Raw genomic sequence first — 18,551 nt, forward strand, 5'->3', positions numbered from 1 at the left:
CGAGCCAAATTTCCTACATTCGATTTCTTCCCTCTTAAAAATATAATAACACGTAGGGAAACACGTTTAATACACGTATTAATAAACATTTTTGTTGAATTCGCCTTATTTTGGCAATGAAAATGTAATGCTCGTTACATCGCCGTATTTGGCGAGCATTATTCTCACGAACTCTCTCAAATGCACCTTTTGCTCTAGATTGTTCTTATTGTTTTTATTGGCCATTATAAAATGCACTGATTCCTTGGTAATATTTGATTTTTGGGCATTAAAACTGTTTCTTTTGTTAGATTAACCGTCAAGGATGGCTGCTGTTTCGCATGGCAGTTTGTCACACAATTATTGTCAGAAAAATGGCCAAACTCTGATCAAATGAAGGAACGAGGCCTCTCACACATTTTGTAACCTTCAAAAATGGGTTGGATAGGTTATGCATAGGATTAAGATACGATTTTCGCCATCATGCTCCATTCATTTAACTCCCCCGCCTTTAGTGCCTCTCTGACCACTTGAAGTGCAATTGAAACAATAACAATGCATTAGTTTAGATCAAACTCTTCAAACTAACTCCAAAGGGGTTTCCAGTTTAATTCCTCTTGGTACAAAATCTACATAGGGCAATCCAAATTCATTTGTTAAGCCATGGTAACTTCTATAAAACGCACTTTGATAAATCGATTCCAATTCTATCTACCAAATGCAATAGCGCCATAAGAGCCGTTCGTTGGAAAACAACACAGATAAATGAGCTGCTTAACCGGCACAAAGGCTGCGGGTGCCGATAAGCTAGGTATATGACGCCGTTATAGCACTCGCCGATGGTGAAGGTGTCGATTTGATTGAACGATTCTACACGCGATTTAAATTATTGCTGTCGCTTAGTACATGCATACGTTGGCACAATGTTTGGCTGTTTCAATTAAAATGTTGCTCACTTCAAGCAAATAATCTACGCTAGCGATTGAAGTGAGAGAAACGCTAGCGAACAAAAAATGACCTGTGTGGTGGAACGTTCATGCGCTAGCAGCGCATTTCATTAAACGATGAAAACTTGGATGCCTATTGCCATGGATGGGGAAGGATCAAAAGTTAATCGTGTCACGCGATGTATAGCCCGCGCACGTCAACGCGAGAAGTGTAGATGAAATGGCTTCCACCCGTGCAACCCTTTGCCGTTAGTTCCTTGCCGGGGCGTACATACATAATTGATTTTGCGCCCTTTTTGCATTGGCAGCAAGGCAGCGCAGTCGATCGTGCTGCATATGTCCATACCATATTGTCTAACGAAGTGTGTAAACATGGGACCATGATGTCGCTGACAGAATATTGTTTCACTTGTGTTCTGGATTTTTTGCTTTGATTTTTGCCTGACATTCTTCGCACTGGATGAACATGTTGCACCAGCTGTTTGCAGGTATCCTACGGGCTATGAATAAAATAAATGTACGTTTTACCGAAACGATAAACGCTTGACAAAACCCTGTCACAAAACGCTCTTGGGATAATGATATCGATTGTAACGAGTTGTTAAGCTGTTAGGAAAAAAAAACACACACACACATACAAATGTAGATCTCTGCTTTAGTTACATACATCATCCCTGAGCAGTTGGGAACACACATCAATTCGATCCAAATGACGCCAAGTTTGCATACCTATCTTACCCACACATTAATTGCAGTGAATAAATGGTAGAAGTAAAAGTACTTAGCACTTAGCATTGATTCGAGATTGGCAAAAATATCCAGGATCGCCGATAGCTCCCGTCGGAGATGTATTGGTTTCAACAAGTAGAGGCGAACAGCGTTGACTTAAAGTAATATAGGAAGAATTCAAGTAATTTTCATGCTATAGTTAAGAACAATCTATGTAATTATCATAAATAATAATCATAATCACAAAAATACTTTACAGGGTTTCCCACGATTTATTGGTTGGTTCCCATAAATTTTTGGTGGGTTCCCATATTTTTTTGGTGCGTTCCCACGATTTTTGGCCGTTTTCCAGAATTTTTTAGTCCAATTGTATTGATATCCAATCAGAAAATACCAGTAAATTATGGGAACGTACCAAAAATCTATGGGATACGATAAAAAAATCGTGGGAACGTTCCAAAAAATTTGAACTGACCAATAAATCGCGGAAACCCTGTAAGATCTACACAGCATTACTGCTAAACATAAATTTCATAAGTTTATAATTCCTAGGCTAAGAGTCTTCAGCATTTTATAGTTAAAGAAAACTACAAATTTAACAAATGTGTTAAGCATACTCGTTTGTTAATAGGTTTACAGCGAGCAACTTTTAAATGCATGGAATGAAACGAATGTACAGTCTGTTCCCGAGTAACGCGGTTTGTGCGATCCCGAGAAATCCGCGTAACTCGAATATCCGCGTAAGTCGAATTTCGCAGTTTTCGACCAAAATACACTTTGTTACTCGGAATTTGTATTCAATTTAGTCACTTACTTTATACTGCAGTGAACAATTCTTGAAACAAATTGTACTGATTCGACATTTGATCTGTCAAATTTAGAAAACCACGTATCTCCGAATCCGCGTAAGTCGAAAACCGCGTAACTCGGGAACAGACTGATACACTGATGACTGATAGTGGTGCCCTTTCCGTTTTAAGTTCGTAGGCTGAAATTTCAGCCTGTCAGCTGTTTGCATTGTATATCAGTTTTAGAGCAGCTATCTAAGTGGGTATAACATACAGGTGGGCTTTTCCTAAAGGTGTATGAATTTAGAAGGCTGATTTTTATCGCTTCTGCTTCTGAATGAAGATATTATGAGTGTTTTGTGTTTTCGCCAAGCCTCCAGAAAGCTTGTTTGAACAAAAGTTTTCACCCATCCTGTCAAAAAATGATGTTCAAATTTGGTTATAAAAAACATGCTATGCGACTACCTGGACTACATACACTTTGATTCTGGATTCCATCACCAGATCTTTTTAATGCACGTTGGGATTAATGTAAACACCACCTTGTTTTGCCATTTTTTGGGCAGGTACTCGAATCTAATTCTTGCTTTGAGGCTAGAATAATCTAGACTGAAAATTGCAGGGTAGTTTTATGTGCGGTTTTGTATGGAGTGTTTACATCATTTCAGCCTCCAACTGTCAAACTCCATACAAAAAGCTGACTAGAATCGTGAAGGGTCCCAGTACCAGATACCTACCGCTCATGAAGTTGTAGATCACAGGGTTAACGGCGCTGTTGGCGTAGCAGAGCCAGTGAGAAAATAAAGATAGCACAGCCACTATATCACTTTGTCCAATATCGACAGTATACCTAAAGAGACGGGGAAGAAATATAGAAAAGATTGTTTATTTATTTATTTATTTATTTATTTATTTATTTATTTATTACGACAATTCATGGGCCTGGTACTACATAGACTATGGCCCTTGCCACTTAATTCTATGTGATAAACCTAATCTTACATATGTCGGAGTGCGTACGAATCTAAAGCCATAGTTTTAAAAGCTTTGACTACAAATTAATGTTTTGAAATGACAGTTGACTTGTCTACACATTGTCAATAGAGAGTCATTGTATGAGGCTAAGGTTCTCCTATACTTATAGTGCAGACATGTACATTGTCTATGAGTTCTAGCTGGAGCGTAAATGGGAATATTTTTTTTATGCAAATCAGGCGCGTCAATCTCATGTCTCAACAACCTGGCCTCAAACACATTTTGTGCAACTTTTCAGCGATGTTTCAGAGATTGCAGCCCAAGCAAAAAAAAAAAAAAAAAAATAATACCGCTTGGCGGTAGTCACAGGCATATTAAAATTTCCTCGCCAAGGGAGGCCACGAACCGCGACTCTAGTAAATCTACGTTGCATAGCTTCAATTTGCACTATTGTTAATAAAAAAGGAAAATAGCAAGGGGATTAGGTTGCTTCCCTGTGGTACTCCGGAGTGACAACTGATTAGTGATGAAACTTTATGCTTATTTTGACTCGATATGTACGGCCAAGAAGGTATGAACTATGAGCCTGTAGTCTATAGGTCTATCTATCGATGATCCACTCTATCAAACTCCGCTTGTAGGTCCGTATACACGGCATCGACCTGAGCGCCTCTGCGTCCATAGTACACTGGTGGACATTAAAATAGGAAAAAAAAATTTTTGTGTTTTTTTTGCATACACTAGGTGTGTCATCGCCAACAGTTCGAGGCGTACTGAATTTGTAATAGCCGAATTTTGCCTTTTATACTCTCATTTTTGGTGCGCTACTTATCTGAGTTTTGAGTGCCGGCAGCGTTTTGCGGCAGTATAAAAGGAGAGCCAAACCGTGTTGTGCTTCATTCTTCCATCAGTGGTCAAGGTGAAAGGTTGCTGTTTAAAAATTCCACAAAATCATCATGGGTCGCGGAAAGCACTGCACACCAGAGGAGCGAAAACACATTCAGGGGCTGTATCGTGAGAACGTGCCAATCAAGACAATCTGCAAGGCGTTCGGCCGTTCGCGGACGTTTGTTGACAACGCCATTCGTAGCGAGGCTACGGGTAAATCGACAGGTCGTCCGCGAAAAACAACGGCCGACGTTGACGCGCGGATTGTTGAGATGATCAGGGCGGATCCTTTCAAAACTTGCACTCGTATCAAGCAGGAGCTTGGTTTGCAAGTTTCGGCGAAAACGGTGTCTCGCCGTTTACACGCCGCTGGGTTCTGTGCCCGGAGACCGAGGAAGGTTCGTAAGCTGCAGCCGCACCACGTAGAAGCGCGCATTCGGTTTGCCGAAGAACATTTAGCTGCATCCATCTTTTGGTGGAGCAAAATCATTTTTTCGGATGAGTCCAGAATCAATCTGGATGGTTCGGACGGTATTAAATACGTCTGGCGCTTTCCTAATCAGGCGTATCATCCGAAAAATACGATAAAAACCCTTAGTCACGGAGGCGGCCACGTAATGGTGTGGGGTTGCTTCTCCTGGCACGGCACGGGTCCTTTGTTCCGTATCAACGGGACACTGAACTCGGAAGGGTATAGAAAAATACTTAGTCGTGAGATGTTGCCATACGCCCGACAACAATTCGGAGACGAAGAGCATTACATCTTTCAGCATGATAACGACTCTAAGCACACATCGCGAACAGTTAAATGTTATTTGGCAAACCAGGATGTGCAAGTTCTACCGTGGCATGCGTTGAGTCCTGACCTCAACCCGATTGAAAATCTGTGGTCAACTCTCAAGCGTCAGCTTAAGAACCAGCCTGCACGTTCAGCCGATGATCTATGGACACGCTGCAAGTTTATGTGGGAACGCATAGACAGAAGCGAATGCCGTAATCTCATCGGCGATATGGCCAAACGCTGTCAGGAAGTGATAGCGAATAACGGTCACCAGATTGACCGTTAGAATGTGTTTTCGCTCAGTGGAACACCGCAACACCTCCTCCCAACAACCACTTAAACAGTCCTTTTCAGGGCTACCAAATATTTCTGACAAGAACTATGTCTTTCGGTCACAGAAAAAAGTTCCTATTTTTATGTCCACCAGTGTATGCGAGCAAGAAAGAAACGATTTAAATATAACACGAGTGCAGAATAGAGGTGGGCATTTCGGTTCTTTTATGCGAACCGAGTCGTTCATTACAATGAATGTGAACGTGATTTCGGTTCATTTCGTTCTTTTACAAATAGCAATACCTGTAGAGTCTGTGAAGCGGTATACTATTCGTATATCGGTAGAACTACAGATCGGGTGACCTGGTAGCCTCAACAACAAGCCAATATTGAGAATCAATCATTTGACACTAGAACGCATTGCGCAGTTTAAAATTGACCGTTTCTTGTTTTGCATGTAAATGATTTTTTCTGTTGATTTTTTTTAATATTAAAGAATGCATTAAGTCACTATGTTGATTTTTATTTTATTTCGATTTATCAAAATAACCAAAGCGTTCTATTCTTGTAAAACGGTTCATTCACTTTTTTCACGTGAACTGAATAAACCGTACGGTTCTGGTTCATTTGGCACACCTCTAGTGCAGAAATACAACCTTCACGAGAGCGTACGATCAGTAATGTTATCAATCAGTCAATATTTCGTAAAAAAATATAGAAGTTTAAATAATTAGTAACAGTCTAATTGTGATGTATCGTTTTATATCTTTTTTCAATCAAATTAAACTTGCGTTGTACTGAAATAATAATAGTTAATAATTTAGCAAGATAAGCGATAAACAGAATCTTTACGCTACGCATAAATGGTGCAAAACTAGATCGTGGCGCAAACAAAAAAAAAACATTTCGCACACAATGTTTACCTTGCGACGTTTAGCATGTGGACAGGAAAATAGCAGCCGGCAAACATGATCACTACTGCCACTAGCATTTTCGCCGCTTTCCGGCGCGCACGCAGCTGCCCCATAGTGCTTGTATTCCCCACGCAATTGAGTGTCGTCCTGGTACTGTGAACTGTCGGATAAAAGGATGTCGATGAATGGTTTACGCAAAACGAAAGTAAAAAAAAAGAAAGCGGAATGCGTGCCGATAAAACAAACATAGCACACACGCGGGATCAAGCTGAATATTGCGTATGCGATATATGTGTGTGTGCGTGTGTGTGAAATACCGGCGAACCCTGAAAGACTGTCTGGCAGCTCTGAATGATGGCAACGCTGTGGTGGAAACGCCCCTAGGTGGAGGCGCAAAAGGTGCGGCAAGGTGATATTGGTTCGTCCGCGGGGAGGGATGATGTTTCCCGCTTAGGGATACATTTTCGTGAATCAGCTTTTCAGAGATTCGCAGTAGATTCCTGCTTGTTAAATGATTTGGTTTGGTGGTTAAAGGAAACTAGTACGGAGGGATGGTGCTACGGCGACCGAAACGGCAGACCTGCGGAACTGGAAATTAGCAGCAGCGGCAGCAGCCTTACAGAATACTTACTGCCACATGGCTGATTGCGGGATTCCCGATGGCCGGGTATAGTGTCCGAGCGCCACAGTACGCGAACGATTTGGAAATAGGCTACGGTCATGAATAGTAGCGGGAGCCTGTTTCGAGAAAGAAAGAAAGAGAATCATACATTTAGTCGAATAATGTGGGCAAACGAAGGGCTAAAGTAGACATCGACACTTGTCCGCTCCGTTTCGGTGGAGCGTATGGGAGGGGGAGGGGAAAAATTAAACGAAAGCCCCACGATATTACATTTGCTAGACTGGTGTAGTAACCAGAACGAGCTCTAGCCGCTGTCACGTGAAATGAAAACAATAAACAATGGTGATAATGATTATTGGATATGGCAAGGGGGTTGGTTGGTAGTGTTTATATAGTGCAGCTTTTCTGGCCAGCAGGAGGTTATGACGGGCACGTTTTCAGGAGATGATGACGATGTTTCGTGTTTCGATTTCTTTATCCTTTCGATCGCACAAACAGTGGTCTTTGTAGTATGTTGGCACGATAAAGTCGGTCGGCTAAAGGGATAATGTATTGATGTTCCGTTTAAGCTACGCGAATCGCCTGGCTTGGGGTGAATCCATACACTAAAGCACGTGTAGTACAGACGAAAGATGCAAACGACAACCTATTGTGTTACAAAATTCCTTTCCCCCGTCGCAATGAGCGGTGATTTTCGCATTTTTGCAAGAAAATCCGCAAAAATGTTCGAAAATGTTACACAGTTATGCAGTATCTATTCATCTAGCCGATTCTCTTATCGAAGCGCGGCAAGTAAAACCGCAACAAGTAGCTCGCTCGTCGGTTGAAATGCGATGGAAATTGTGTCTTGTGTGTCGCTGGGACCCTTTTCAGTGCACACACGTAATCCGATGGCAAATAAAAATGGTTCTACCCCCTAAAATTCTACCGAGGCCATTTGGAGCATTGGGACCGGGTTTTCTTAGCAAATGTATAACCATGGATTATCAGGCTCGTGGTTAAGAATTGTTGGCGATGGTTTCGAATTTTTGGAGAACGGCATACCAGAAGCATCGCACCGATCGCACTTTAACGAACGCTTATATTCCGCGTACGCTGTGAAGAATGTCAATAGAATTCTCAAGTGGCGGGAATATTCGCATCCAATATCCACCTCCCTGCACTGTGGCGTACAGAAACAATGCACAGCGCTTTGAACAGTTTTGTTGGTGGAATGTGGAATAGCAGAGATTTGTTGTCATCATTGAATGGGCGATAGCAGCGGATGCGTGGGAGAGCGGCGTTCGGGTTGTGTATGCGTGAGAAATAATCGTTTTTGTGTACGGGAAGTCACCGCAATCTACGGTCTAGGGCCGGAGGGATGAGTATGCCATGGCGTTAATGTCAGTGAACGAGAGAGAACCGGCTTATCATTTGGTGAAATCTTATTCGCATTGCGTGGCCGTATGTTGCCCGAATTGCCATCCGCCTGTCCCTTCGTCCTTCTTGCTCTCTCTTTCTCTCTTTCTCTTTGTAATGCTCCTGGGCAGCGCAGTGTCTTATCGTTTTCCGGTAAGCGACCACCACTTCCGAATCGTCTTTAATTCACTCTACCCGCGCTGCGAGGATTACCCTGTACGCCCACCCCGTTCGATGATGAAGGAGCTGTTTGCCAGTGGGACACTTTTTGCCAAACAAAAGTCAAACTGCTTCTGCTCCTTTGCACTCCCTACGCTACCAGTGCCGGAAGCGACAAGGTGCCGGTTGTACTGGATCGAATGTGAAAAAGATATCTTTCATACCGTCACACAAATCGAGCCTTCTGGCAAGGGACGGAACCTAATGTCATGTGCCATCGTCGAGCAGGCTGAAACAGATGGGAACAAGCCGGGGCTATGTGCTCCGAAGCCGGCCTCTAAGCTGATTATAGCGATTCGTTCCAAACCTCAGAAAAGGACCCACACACACACACACACCCTGCTCTTGTGTGGGCGGGCGTAGAAGGGCGAGATCGTAAGATTGCTTTCGATTTGTTATATCACAAGCGAAAGCCCATCGATTGGTATTCGATAGTTGGCGCAAAGTGTGTGTAACAAATATGAACGATAAATATTACACAAGTCACATTACTACAACACAAAGTATACGAGCGCTGTATGTGTGCGTGTGTCTGTGTGTATGTGTGTGAGGGGGTAAGGGGGGGGGGGGGGGGGGGGGGGGTGGAAGAATGCTTGACGCAATTGTGATCAAGCGATATCAAAGTTGACTGCTGTTTGATTACGGGTTGTTCAATGATTGATAGAACTTTGTGTTTGCACGTAAAGCCGTGATTTTGGGCTGTTCGTTTCGCTTGCGTAGAAAAACACAAAAAGTCACATGAGTAGGTGTTGTTTTATCTGTCATCATGTCAAAATAAACCATGTTCAATGTTGATGTACAGGTGATTTGGGCTGAAATGTCCTTTGCAGTGATTGTGATAGGAAAGAGAGTATGGTGATAATGACACGCATGATAATTCAAACTTATCTGACACTCAATATCATTAACAGTAAGTGTGTGGTAAAGAAAGAACAAAAAAAGGTAAAAACGTGACTCTTGACACATTTATGTAACATATTGTATATAACTTAAAACATGAATCACTCTAGCATTAGCGACTGTGTGGAAAAGCTTTTTTTAATTAAGGTTTGGTTTAAACCAATTTTTGTACCCCAAGTAAATTCCACAAAGAGCATTAAAAGACAAAAGCTTAAAATGAGGAGAAAAGATCTGGTAGATGGAATTAAAGCTTATGATGTACCAACTTTAGTATCAGGGCTCGTACTCACGTGTACAGTAGCACAAACTTGACGATGTAGAAAGTTTTCTCCGTTTCGTTGTCCCACGTTGCAACACATTGGGTGAAAAGTTTGATGTCAAAGCGTAGCTTCTTGCGTCTCGTTGTCAGGACCAGGAATTCGGGGAGATCTGCGCAGGAATCATCATGACGCAATGCAGCCAGCAGCAAGGGAGGGTGAAAAAGTAGAGAGTATTTTTAATAAAAATTGCATAGAATGGGCTGTAATATGACAAAAAAAACTGCAAACGAAAGAGCTGCATTGAAATCGAAGCTTAACATTTCGCACTCGTTTTCAAGTATTTTACAGTATGTTGGTAATTTTAGTAAAATCGTACATTTGAATTTAAATAACGATTTCTTCAAATTCATGTAAGAGGGCCACCAAAAAAGAATATAATTACATACAAAGAAAGTCAGGAATTGATTCCCAAAATAAATTGTTTCCATCCTGTCAAATTGTCAAATATCTGTCTATACAGGTGGTCCCCGAGATACGCGGTACCTCTTATATGTGGATTCGAGGATACGCAGTTTTCTAAATTTGACCATTCCTTAGGCAATCTGTACTGATTTGACACATCTATTGTCAAATGTAAAATAATTTCCCTTCTGATCAAGTTTTAACAAAATTGCAAAATGGTTGAGAATTGAAATATTGAGTCAAATAATTAATATAGTGGCTAAAACCACCCATCAAATGCAAAATTATACAAACATTAGCTATATTTTGGCTGGTAACCGGGTGATTAGACTTACGCAGAAATTCAAGTTACGCGATTTCTTGTTGGTCGACTCGGGGACAACCTGAACATAGTTTATAACCGAAATTAGGGGCGGTCCCTTGGTATAGTCGTCAAAACGCACGACTTAATAATATGCCCGTTGTGGGTATAATCCGAGAATGGTGCGTCCCTCCGTAGCAAGGACTGACTATTCGGCTACGTGGTACTGAATAAGTCTCGAAAGCCTGTGTACAGGCCGGCATGGCCACGTAGAACGTTACGCCAAATAGAAGAAGAACCGAAGTTAAAAAGTCAACAACTAGTACACCGTGAAAGTATAGTATTATTTTAATTGCAAAAATTGTTGACGCGATATAAACATTCAAATTTGAACTAGATAAATGTGTATAGTGACCTTGACCGCTATGTGTATGTAACAGCGGAAAAATAAAAATATAACTCAAGCCAACTGACACTTATAAACTGACAAAATCCAAATCGTTGTATCTGTGAATAGTCGCATGAGTCGTATGTCGAGGGTCTCCTGTATTTCCTTTTTTCCCCTATCTAGAGGATTCTGTTCCTATACATTGCTTTGGCAGTTATATGGAATTTTACAAACATTCGACCACTTTCCTGTATGCTATTTAGGTTATTACGAACGAAATGTCTTGAGTTAACATTAATCAATTGATTAAATTTGTCGCATCAACCATTCCGGCAACCGACAACCATTATTTGTAGGTCTTCAACGGTATTTCAGTGTGATAACAGAGTTATAAAATCGAATGATCTAGGGTAAAACCATCACGGCGGCTGTATATTTGCTGTTGAGGTTAGTCCAAGCGACTACATGCTACAGCCTGCAAGGAGTGGTACTTAAAATCGAGCTTTGCTCAAACTCGCTCCCCACCATTGTGCAGCAGATGGTGTATTAGATTAAAGGCATCATCATGTTAGATGAGGGAACGCGTAGGAGCAATGGGAGGTTTCGTTAAAATTGGAATGTTAATTTTGCTTCCTTTTGTAGCTGCTTCATGCACATTTCAGCAGTTGCTTCGTGTGGTTCAAGAACCGCACGATGTTTAAATGGTTGACGTAACTGCAAAATATTTCATTTCGAGCCATTTGCAACAGCTGAGTTTTTTTTCTTTTTGTATCAAGCGTTTTTGTTTGACCCTCCAAAGAAACCTCGGTTGAGTTTGTGTAACGTCGAGTGCTATTTTGGTGGCACCCTTTAATGCCAAGAGCAGGCTATTTCGTAACTGTTTCTACACTTCTATGAAATCGAGCTATCGTTGGTAGAAAAATTTATTTTTTTTACACAAAAAAAGTACACATGTGTCTTTTGTGTGTGAAACCAACAAATCGTTGACTTATTAATTTTACTGCTAAACTGTCAAAAAGCAAGAGGAACACAAAAAATCGACGTGTAAACGAGATGATAATTAATCATAAATATTTTGATATGTCAATTGATATACACCGCAGGAAATCTGATGATGCGATATGATGAACTGTGATGGGCAACAATGTTGACGAGTAACGGACGAGTTAGGATGAGTTTTAGTGGGCCTGACAACTTACCCGACAGGAAGCCAATGAGCCAAATGAGGGCAATTGAGCGCCAGGCACGTTCGGGTCTAGGCTTGTAGCGAAGGGGAAAACATATCGCATACCATCGATCGATCGAAATAAACGTAAGCGTTAGTACCGAAACTGTCACCGAAACGGTCTGTAAAAAAAAGGTAGAGAAAACGGGAAAAGTGACGAAGGTTAGATACGGACGGTTCATGTGATGTGTAGGGTCAACTTTGAGGAAACCCTCAACAGTGGCAAATTACGACCGAGTGAGGAGAGTTTGTGTTTCGATTAGAGGTTTAGTGGTTTCCTAAGAATGTTGAAGTGCCATTTAGTGCTATTTTAAGTAGAATAAATGATTGTAATCAAGCTATCTTTATGCTCAAGACTGGGTTCAACCTTAACGAAACGAATTATTCAATACCAATACATGATTTATTAAAGCGTTTTAAGATGTATGGTTACCAAATGCGTTGGACATAAACAGAAAAAACGCTTTAAAATAAATTCAACAGAATATTAACAAAGCTCACTGTGCCAATCGTTATTTAGTAAAGTTATTCAAATCCAATAATAATGTATTCTGAACATTGAATATTTTCCACACTATGAAATAGCTGTATATGGAGCAGGAGCAGGACAGCAGGATTCAGGTCATAACTAAAGAGATAATACTGTCTTAACGATTATAAGCGTGAAATTCCCCAGAAAAGGGCAAACCAGTTGTACTATTGGTTGTTGAACCCGGCAACGGTGTGGTCCGTAATTCGAGTGGATCAATTTCTAGTCTGGATTTTTATTGCTAATTTATACAAATTGACCTATAAATATTCACACAAGATGTCACCAACTGGAATTCTTGAACATCGCATGGAGCCAATCTGCCTTTAAAGGCTGTTCGATCATTGTAGTATAATTTTCAATTGAGAGAACCGTTAACTTTGAATTGAAAGTCTACAAAAAGGTACAAAAAGGCTTCCATGTGGTGTTAGTTATGTTTAATAGAACAGATGAAGAGTTATTCAAGAAATGAAGTAATAGAATAAATAAAAAAACGCCCCTCATCCAAAGTTCAGTAGCAGCTCGAGGAAACGTGCGCTGTAGTAGGAAATGTGCAGAGCAGCTATCAAATAATCAATTAAACATGTTTCAACTATTACATTGGCTATTAGGATGGTTAAGGTACACTTAATCACCGTCGCTGTTCTTAGAGTCACGTTTAGTTTGCGTGCGAAAATAGCTCAACTATCTTTGGTAGGTAAACACTTGAACGCATTATCATTTTACTGTGCTTCTGTGTGCAACGTCTAATCCGAGTTTGTCGTTCATCATTGATCCGCTCTCTCAAAATCACTTTTGGGATGGAGTGTTGTTTGGAGGCTGCTCACTTGATTTAATCTTGCTCGTTAATGGAAATTATTGCTTCAATGCAAAGGTAAACACGGCGAGTTTCGAAAGTAAACAAAGTCTTAAATTGAGTTCGTTTGACAGGTGCGTTGAGGTGCCAAAGGGACCGCTAAGAGGACGATGAAATTGATTTCTTCTGTTTTCCCCGGCATGTATGAGCATACATGGCGTTTAAAAGGTGAGGCAGGGATGAAGATGATTTTGTTGATGGTTTATGATGATTTGAATAAAATAAATCTGCCAATCGATTGTAAAGCTAGAGCGCACGTATTGCATATCTAAACAGAAATTCGAAATGAAATTCTAAATTACTGTTCTATCCGACAGGAAATCCTTTCATCTTTTCTGTCTACCTAGATTTTCTCCAAGTGACCATGAGTGCTAGAGTAGTACGACGTGCTTTGTAGAATAATCGCCGTAGAGCGGATATTTTTCATGGTCAAGCTAACCGAACAGTGTAGAAGTTCATCCAGCAACGGCCGGGATGTAATTACAAATGTACATAAATTACAGCTAATGGTATGTGGCAAATGTCAGCGTTGAAGATTTATACAAGTTACTTCAGCACGAGCAGATACAGAAGATGCCATTAAGACTCGTTTGGCTGTTCTGTTAGCGACCAACGGTGCCGTAGGTGTCAGAATAAGCTTCTTAATTTTTGCACCGCTACACGGTAAGGTAGCTTTCTGAAAGTAAGTTAAATCACAATGCATCATTGGTTAAAGATAAATTTTATGTAATTACCACCGCCAAAGATAAATGCAGATAGCTAATTGACTAAAATATGCGACAAGAATGTTGTTATTTGAGACATACATAACACTTTTACATCGTAAACCTCGCCCTAACAAAATATTCCGAAAAGAATCACTGAGAACAGGGAATGAATCAATGATACTAAAATGAAAATTTTCAATTGAGCAAATAAAGCTCACGAACGCTATCTGTTTCAATTACCACTTCTGGTCGTAAAAGTTTGACGAATATTCTGCGGTGCTTCGGCCGCTACTGGCACAGGTGTGTGGTTAATGAAAAAAGTCCTTGCAAGCAGCAACTGCGAATGAGACGAAACTGGAAAGAATATTGCTTTGGTATGATTGAAATGCCCGTGAAACTTTTCGATTGATTTCTGAGAGCAGTTTCAAGAGAATTGGCAAATGACGTCAGGATTTAATGTAACTGTGCTTTGACGCATACATATATCAAGAGCTTCAAATCTTCACTGTACTGACTGTGAATCGTGCACTGCAAATCGTTGTTTAAACAAAAAAAGATGAAGACTGTGCAGGAATCATAACGAGCATTCAAAGATAATTAATTAAATTAAATTGTACCTAGTATATGTATATAATATTCCACTTATATCGCATGTGTGTTTTCAAGAACTTTGCTATGGTTGAGTGTCACACGTGTGTACGGTGGACAAAGACGGTGCTATAAGGAGGAAGGGAGTATGTACAAATCTTCTTTTGAGATGCCCATACCCTATACGGTGGCTTTGTGTGCAAGTGTACATGTCTATCTTGTTCGTCAGAGTTATAAATGGAGTGGTTTGTGCTGTGAGATGAGTGCTAAAAATTATGAGAGACCATTAATAAAAGCCGACCCAGAGAGTTGTTGGATGTAATGAAGCGAGAAAGAAGACTGGCGCACACTTTCGCTAGGTGCATTAGAGTATGGCCACAACAGCTCCGCAGATAAACCGCTTTAAGTATTTGAGATAGTTCAAACATAGATCATCCGTTTCCTCCCATATGTTTCGTGTATCTTGCAAGCATCGCTTCACCCGAGTCGGGCGGCAGCTCACTAACAGCAGCAACATTTAGAAAATGTTTTCAATTTTCATGGTTTACCATCGAGAGCAGCTAGTTGATGTACACATATTCTTAAGCGCAAGCGTGAAGCTTTTGTACAGAAGATAGTATCCCCAAGCAAAGCTAGAAAGATGCAGCAGCAATCCAACGATAACAGTTTTTGTGGGCAAAAGTTAAACCAAACAGGAGAACAGCTGAGTTCCCGAAGGCGCAAGAACTTGGAAAACATATTTCAACGCTGATGCTCAGGAATACACACTATCGGTGGTGAGGAGAGTCAGCAAAGGACAAAGTGATTGTCGTAATTTGTTTATCGCTACACGAACTCAACACTTCCTGCATCGTTAAACTTGGAGCGAACTGACGACGCAAAGGCAAATGCCAAGAGAGCAAGTTACAACTTAGAAGCCGCCAATGCTTGGTCTCTGTATAGCGGATCAGGTTTTTTCGTTTTCTCTTCATATATTGCGAGACGTACCACTGCTGACCGAACGACAGCGACTAGCTAATAAGTGGCAAATGAAGTTTGCTGCTCTTTCCGTCACGTTGTGAGGAAAGTGGTTTCTAAGTCAGTAGGTGGAAAAATAGCCATCAATTTCGTTTCCCTTAAAAGCGGCAGGATGCTGAAGTTATCTATATTTTTTGTGTTGCTGAATGGTTAGTTAGCTTATTGCATGGTGTTTTAGGGATACCATCCGAAGGTTCACGAATTAACCTCGCACAAGGTCGAGTGGCACAAACAAACAAATATTTTTTGCTTTGTCCACGCTCTTGCGTGGGTTGCATTATTTATCCAAGGCGTTTTTTGTAACATAACGTTTAGTTGTTACACCATTCCACGAACACAGTAGGAGCAGTAGGTAATCATTGTAGAAAGAATGGTCCAATACATGAATACAGCACAGACGACCAGTTGTACTTCGAGAGTTGTACAAATTCAGTTCAGCACAAAAAGGATTTTCAACCTCACTGGCTGATGTTGTTACAACAAAGTGATTAAATGTAAAACAAAAATATAATGGTTACGTTACTGCCTTCTCGTATCAATCATGTACTCTTTCAATCAAAAAGTAAATCAATTGATGTACTTTGAAAGGTGTTTTTATGAAACGATTTCTTGAGTGTGGCATTACAAAGTTTCCACGATCGATAAGCCATTTATTTGGATAGAAAATTTGTTCAACAGCTTAATTTATTTCAATTTACGAAACGGCACCCCCCACCCCCCCCCCTCTTTCAAGCGGATATTGAATGCTTTGCTCAGCGGGATGCATCCTCAAACTGACGAGCGAATGACCACCTAGCGACATTGAAGTTAATTTTACGACTTGATTCGACTGTTTCAACTGCCCGGCGAGGGGACTCGCAATCAGTTTGAAGCAGACGCCGAAAAGTTGATTTTGTGTGACCATCAATACTGGGAAAAAGGGAAAATGCTGCAGTGAGTTTGAGTGTATTTGGTGCGCTGTACGTTAAGATTGTTTAACATTGTACAACAGGGTAGTTAAAAAGCCTCTTTGCTCGAATCTTGAAAAATAAAATAATAAAAAGCAATGAACATAATGGCTATTTATGACTTTGCGTTTGGAGAGTGTGAAGAATAATTTGTTAATATATTGCAAGCTCTTTGTCAGTAGCATGACGCAGCTGCCTTGCGTAAAACATCGCTATTAGTCACAGAAATGCGTTCGTGATGAAGATGCCATGCGTTTATTGAGGAGGAAGTAATTGGCAACCACAGCTAAGGTACAGGCATGTTAAAATTTGGCAAGGAAAGCTATGGAATAATTAGACCCAACCTCATCAAAACGTTCTTTTACATTTTACAAGATGGCTTGGAATGGGAAATGAAATTGTTTTTCAAACCAGAACATGGTACATTGTTTATATAAAAAAAAAGTTAGTTTAGTTGGATAACAAAATTTATTTTAAAAATTAGCTAACCAAGCTAACCTAACATGTTGATCTGTTAATTGTGGGTAAATATGGTACTCGGAATAGAGCGCGTTAACTAGAAGTGCAGTTGAAACTTATATTTTAAATTGGTAAATATTTTAATGTGAGTTGGACGGGCAATACGTACTGTTTTGAAATTTGTATCTATTCAAAAACTTATTCACCAAAATGTACGATATTTTCAAATTAATTTACAACCACACAACAAAACCGCTAACACACAGAAGGTAAAATCATTAAAAAGTTATAAATTGAGTGAAAAATAGATTTTACATCCAAGGAAACTGCACTCACACTTCGGTTTACAGTTGCATGTTTCAACAGTAAGCACGAACGCGCATACATTCGGGTGCGCAATGAGCCGTTGAATAGATTTCTTCGACCGTGACCTGAAGCGTGAAAGTGGTTAAATGTTCCTTCATACACAAGTGGACGCACGGCTCTAGCAGGAAGGTGTATTGCCCGCATGGTGGCGCTCAAGGAAAAGTTGATTTTTTGTTTCCGCGCGAGTTTTGGCTGGGATATATAACTCCCACCCCGTACGTCAAGCCGGGCGCCGTGAGCGTGGATGATGTTGCCGTCTGCGAGACATAGGGGCGTGATTTTTCTCCGTTTTTGATTTGAGTTTTCGTGGGTTTTGTACGGTCCGATGTTTACTGATTGCTTTTCTTCGCACCATTTTTCACAAATCTTTCATCAACTTGCCGTGCGAAAAAAAAACCCTTTGCTTACACAGCACACCTTCGCTGAGAGAGATGGGAAAAGGTAAACAAACAGCGCCATGCAGCAAGAAGCCCTTTCCGGGTGAGCTGAGGTGAAAATATTGGCTCAGGATTTTTCGCACATTACATTACATTCCACCCCGTTAGCGGCGAGCTTTTCGCGTCGGGGTGTTCATTCCAATAAATATCACTTTACCGTTACAAGAATGTATGCTCGAGGCCGCTTGGGGACGAGAAAAGTCGTTAACCTACCAAACCTACCAAAGTCGGGATGAATGAAACACTTCAATCCTCTGCTGTGCGTATGGTTTGTAAAGTAGCGTACAGCGATATATAGCAGCGATTTGTGCAACAGTGCCAGAACTAGCTCTTATGAGAGTTTGTCGTAGAAGATGTAACAGTGCTTAGGATAGAGTTTTGTAGTGTGGGAGCTACCGGCAGTGCGCGAAGCGTTTGTGACGACCGGTGGCTCTATTCAAATAGAAAAGGCCGTGAAATGCGGTTCGCGATGTGCCACATTGGCAGCGTTGGCGCAGTGACTAGGTAATATTTCATTTGCCTTATCATAATATTTATGAGCTTAGGGAGTTGAGCCAATTGCCAACTGCAGCTAGGCGATTGAGAATTTCAAACGG

At 40.9% G+C, this 18,551-nt stretch overlaps 1 protein-coding gene across 2 annotated transcripts in view; it reads right to left on the reverse strand.

Moving 5' to 3' along the window:
• LOC120950561 (uncharacterized) overlaps positions 1-18,551 on the reverse strand; it is a 65,732-nt gene that overhangs the window by 2,335 nt on the left and 44,846 nt on the right. For both annotated transcript variants that reach the window (XM_040368690.2, XM_040368693.2), the window contains exons 4-8: positions 12,024-12,171; positions 9,704-9,842; positions 6,906-7,012; positions 6,284-6,434; positions 3,181-3,293 (exon numbers count right to left, since the gene is read on the reverse strand). In XM_040368690.2, coding sequence (XP_040224624.2) covers positions 3,181-3,293; positions 6,284-6,434; positions 6,906-7,012; positions 9,704-9,842; positions 12,024-12,171 — 658 coding nt within the window. The remainder of the gene's footprint in view (positions 1-3,180; positions 3,294-6,283; positions 6,435-6,905; positions 7,013-9,703; positions 9,843-12,023; positions 12,172-18,551) is intronic.

Source organism: Anopheles coluzzii, chromosome 2, assembly GCF_943734685.1.
Source record: "Anopheles coluzzii chromosome 2, AcolN3, whole genome shotgun sequence".
In the NCBI taxonomy this organism is placed as follows: domain Eukaryota; kingdom Metazoa; phylum Arthropoda; class Insecta; order Diptera; family Culicidae; genus Anopheles; species Anopheles coluzzii.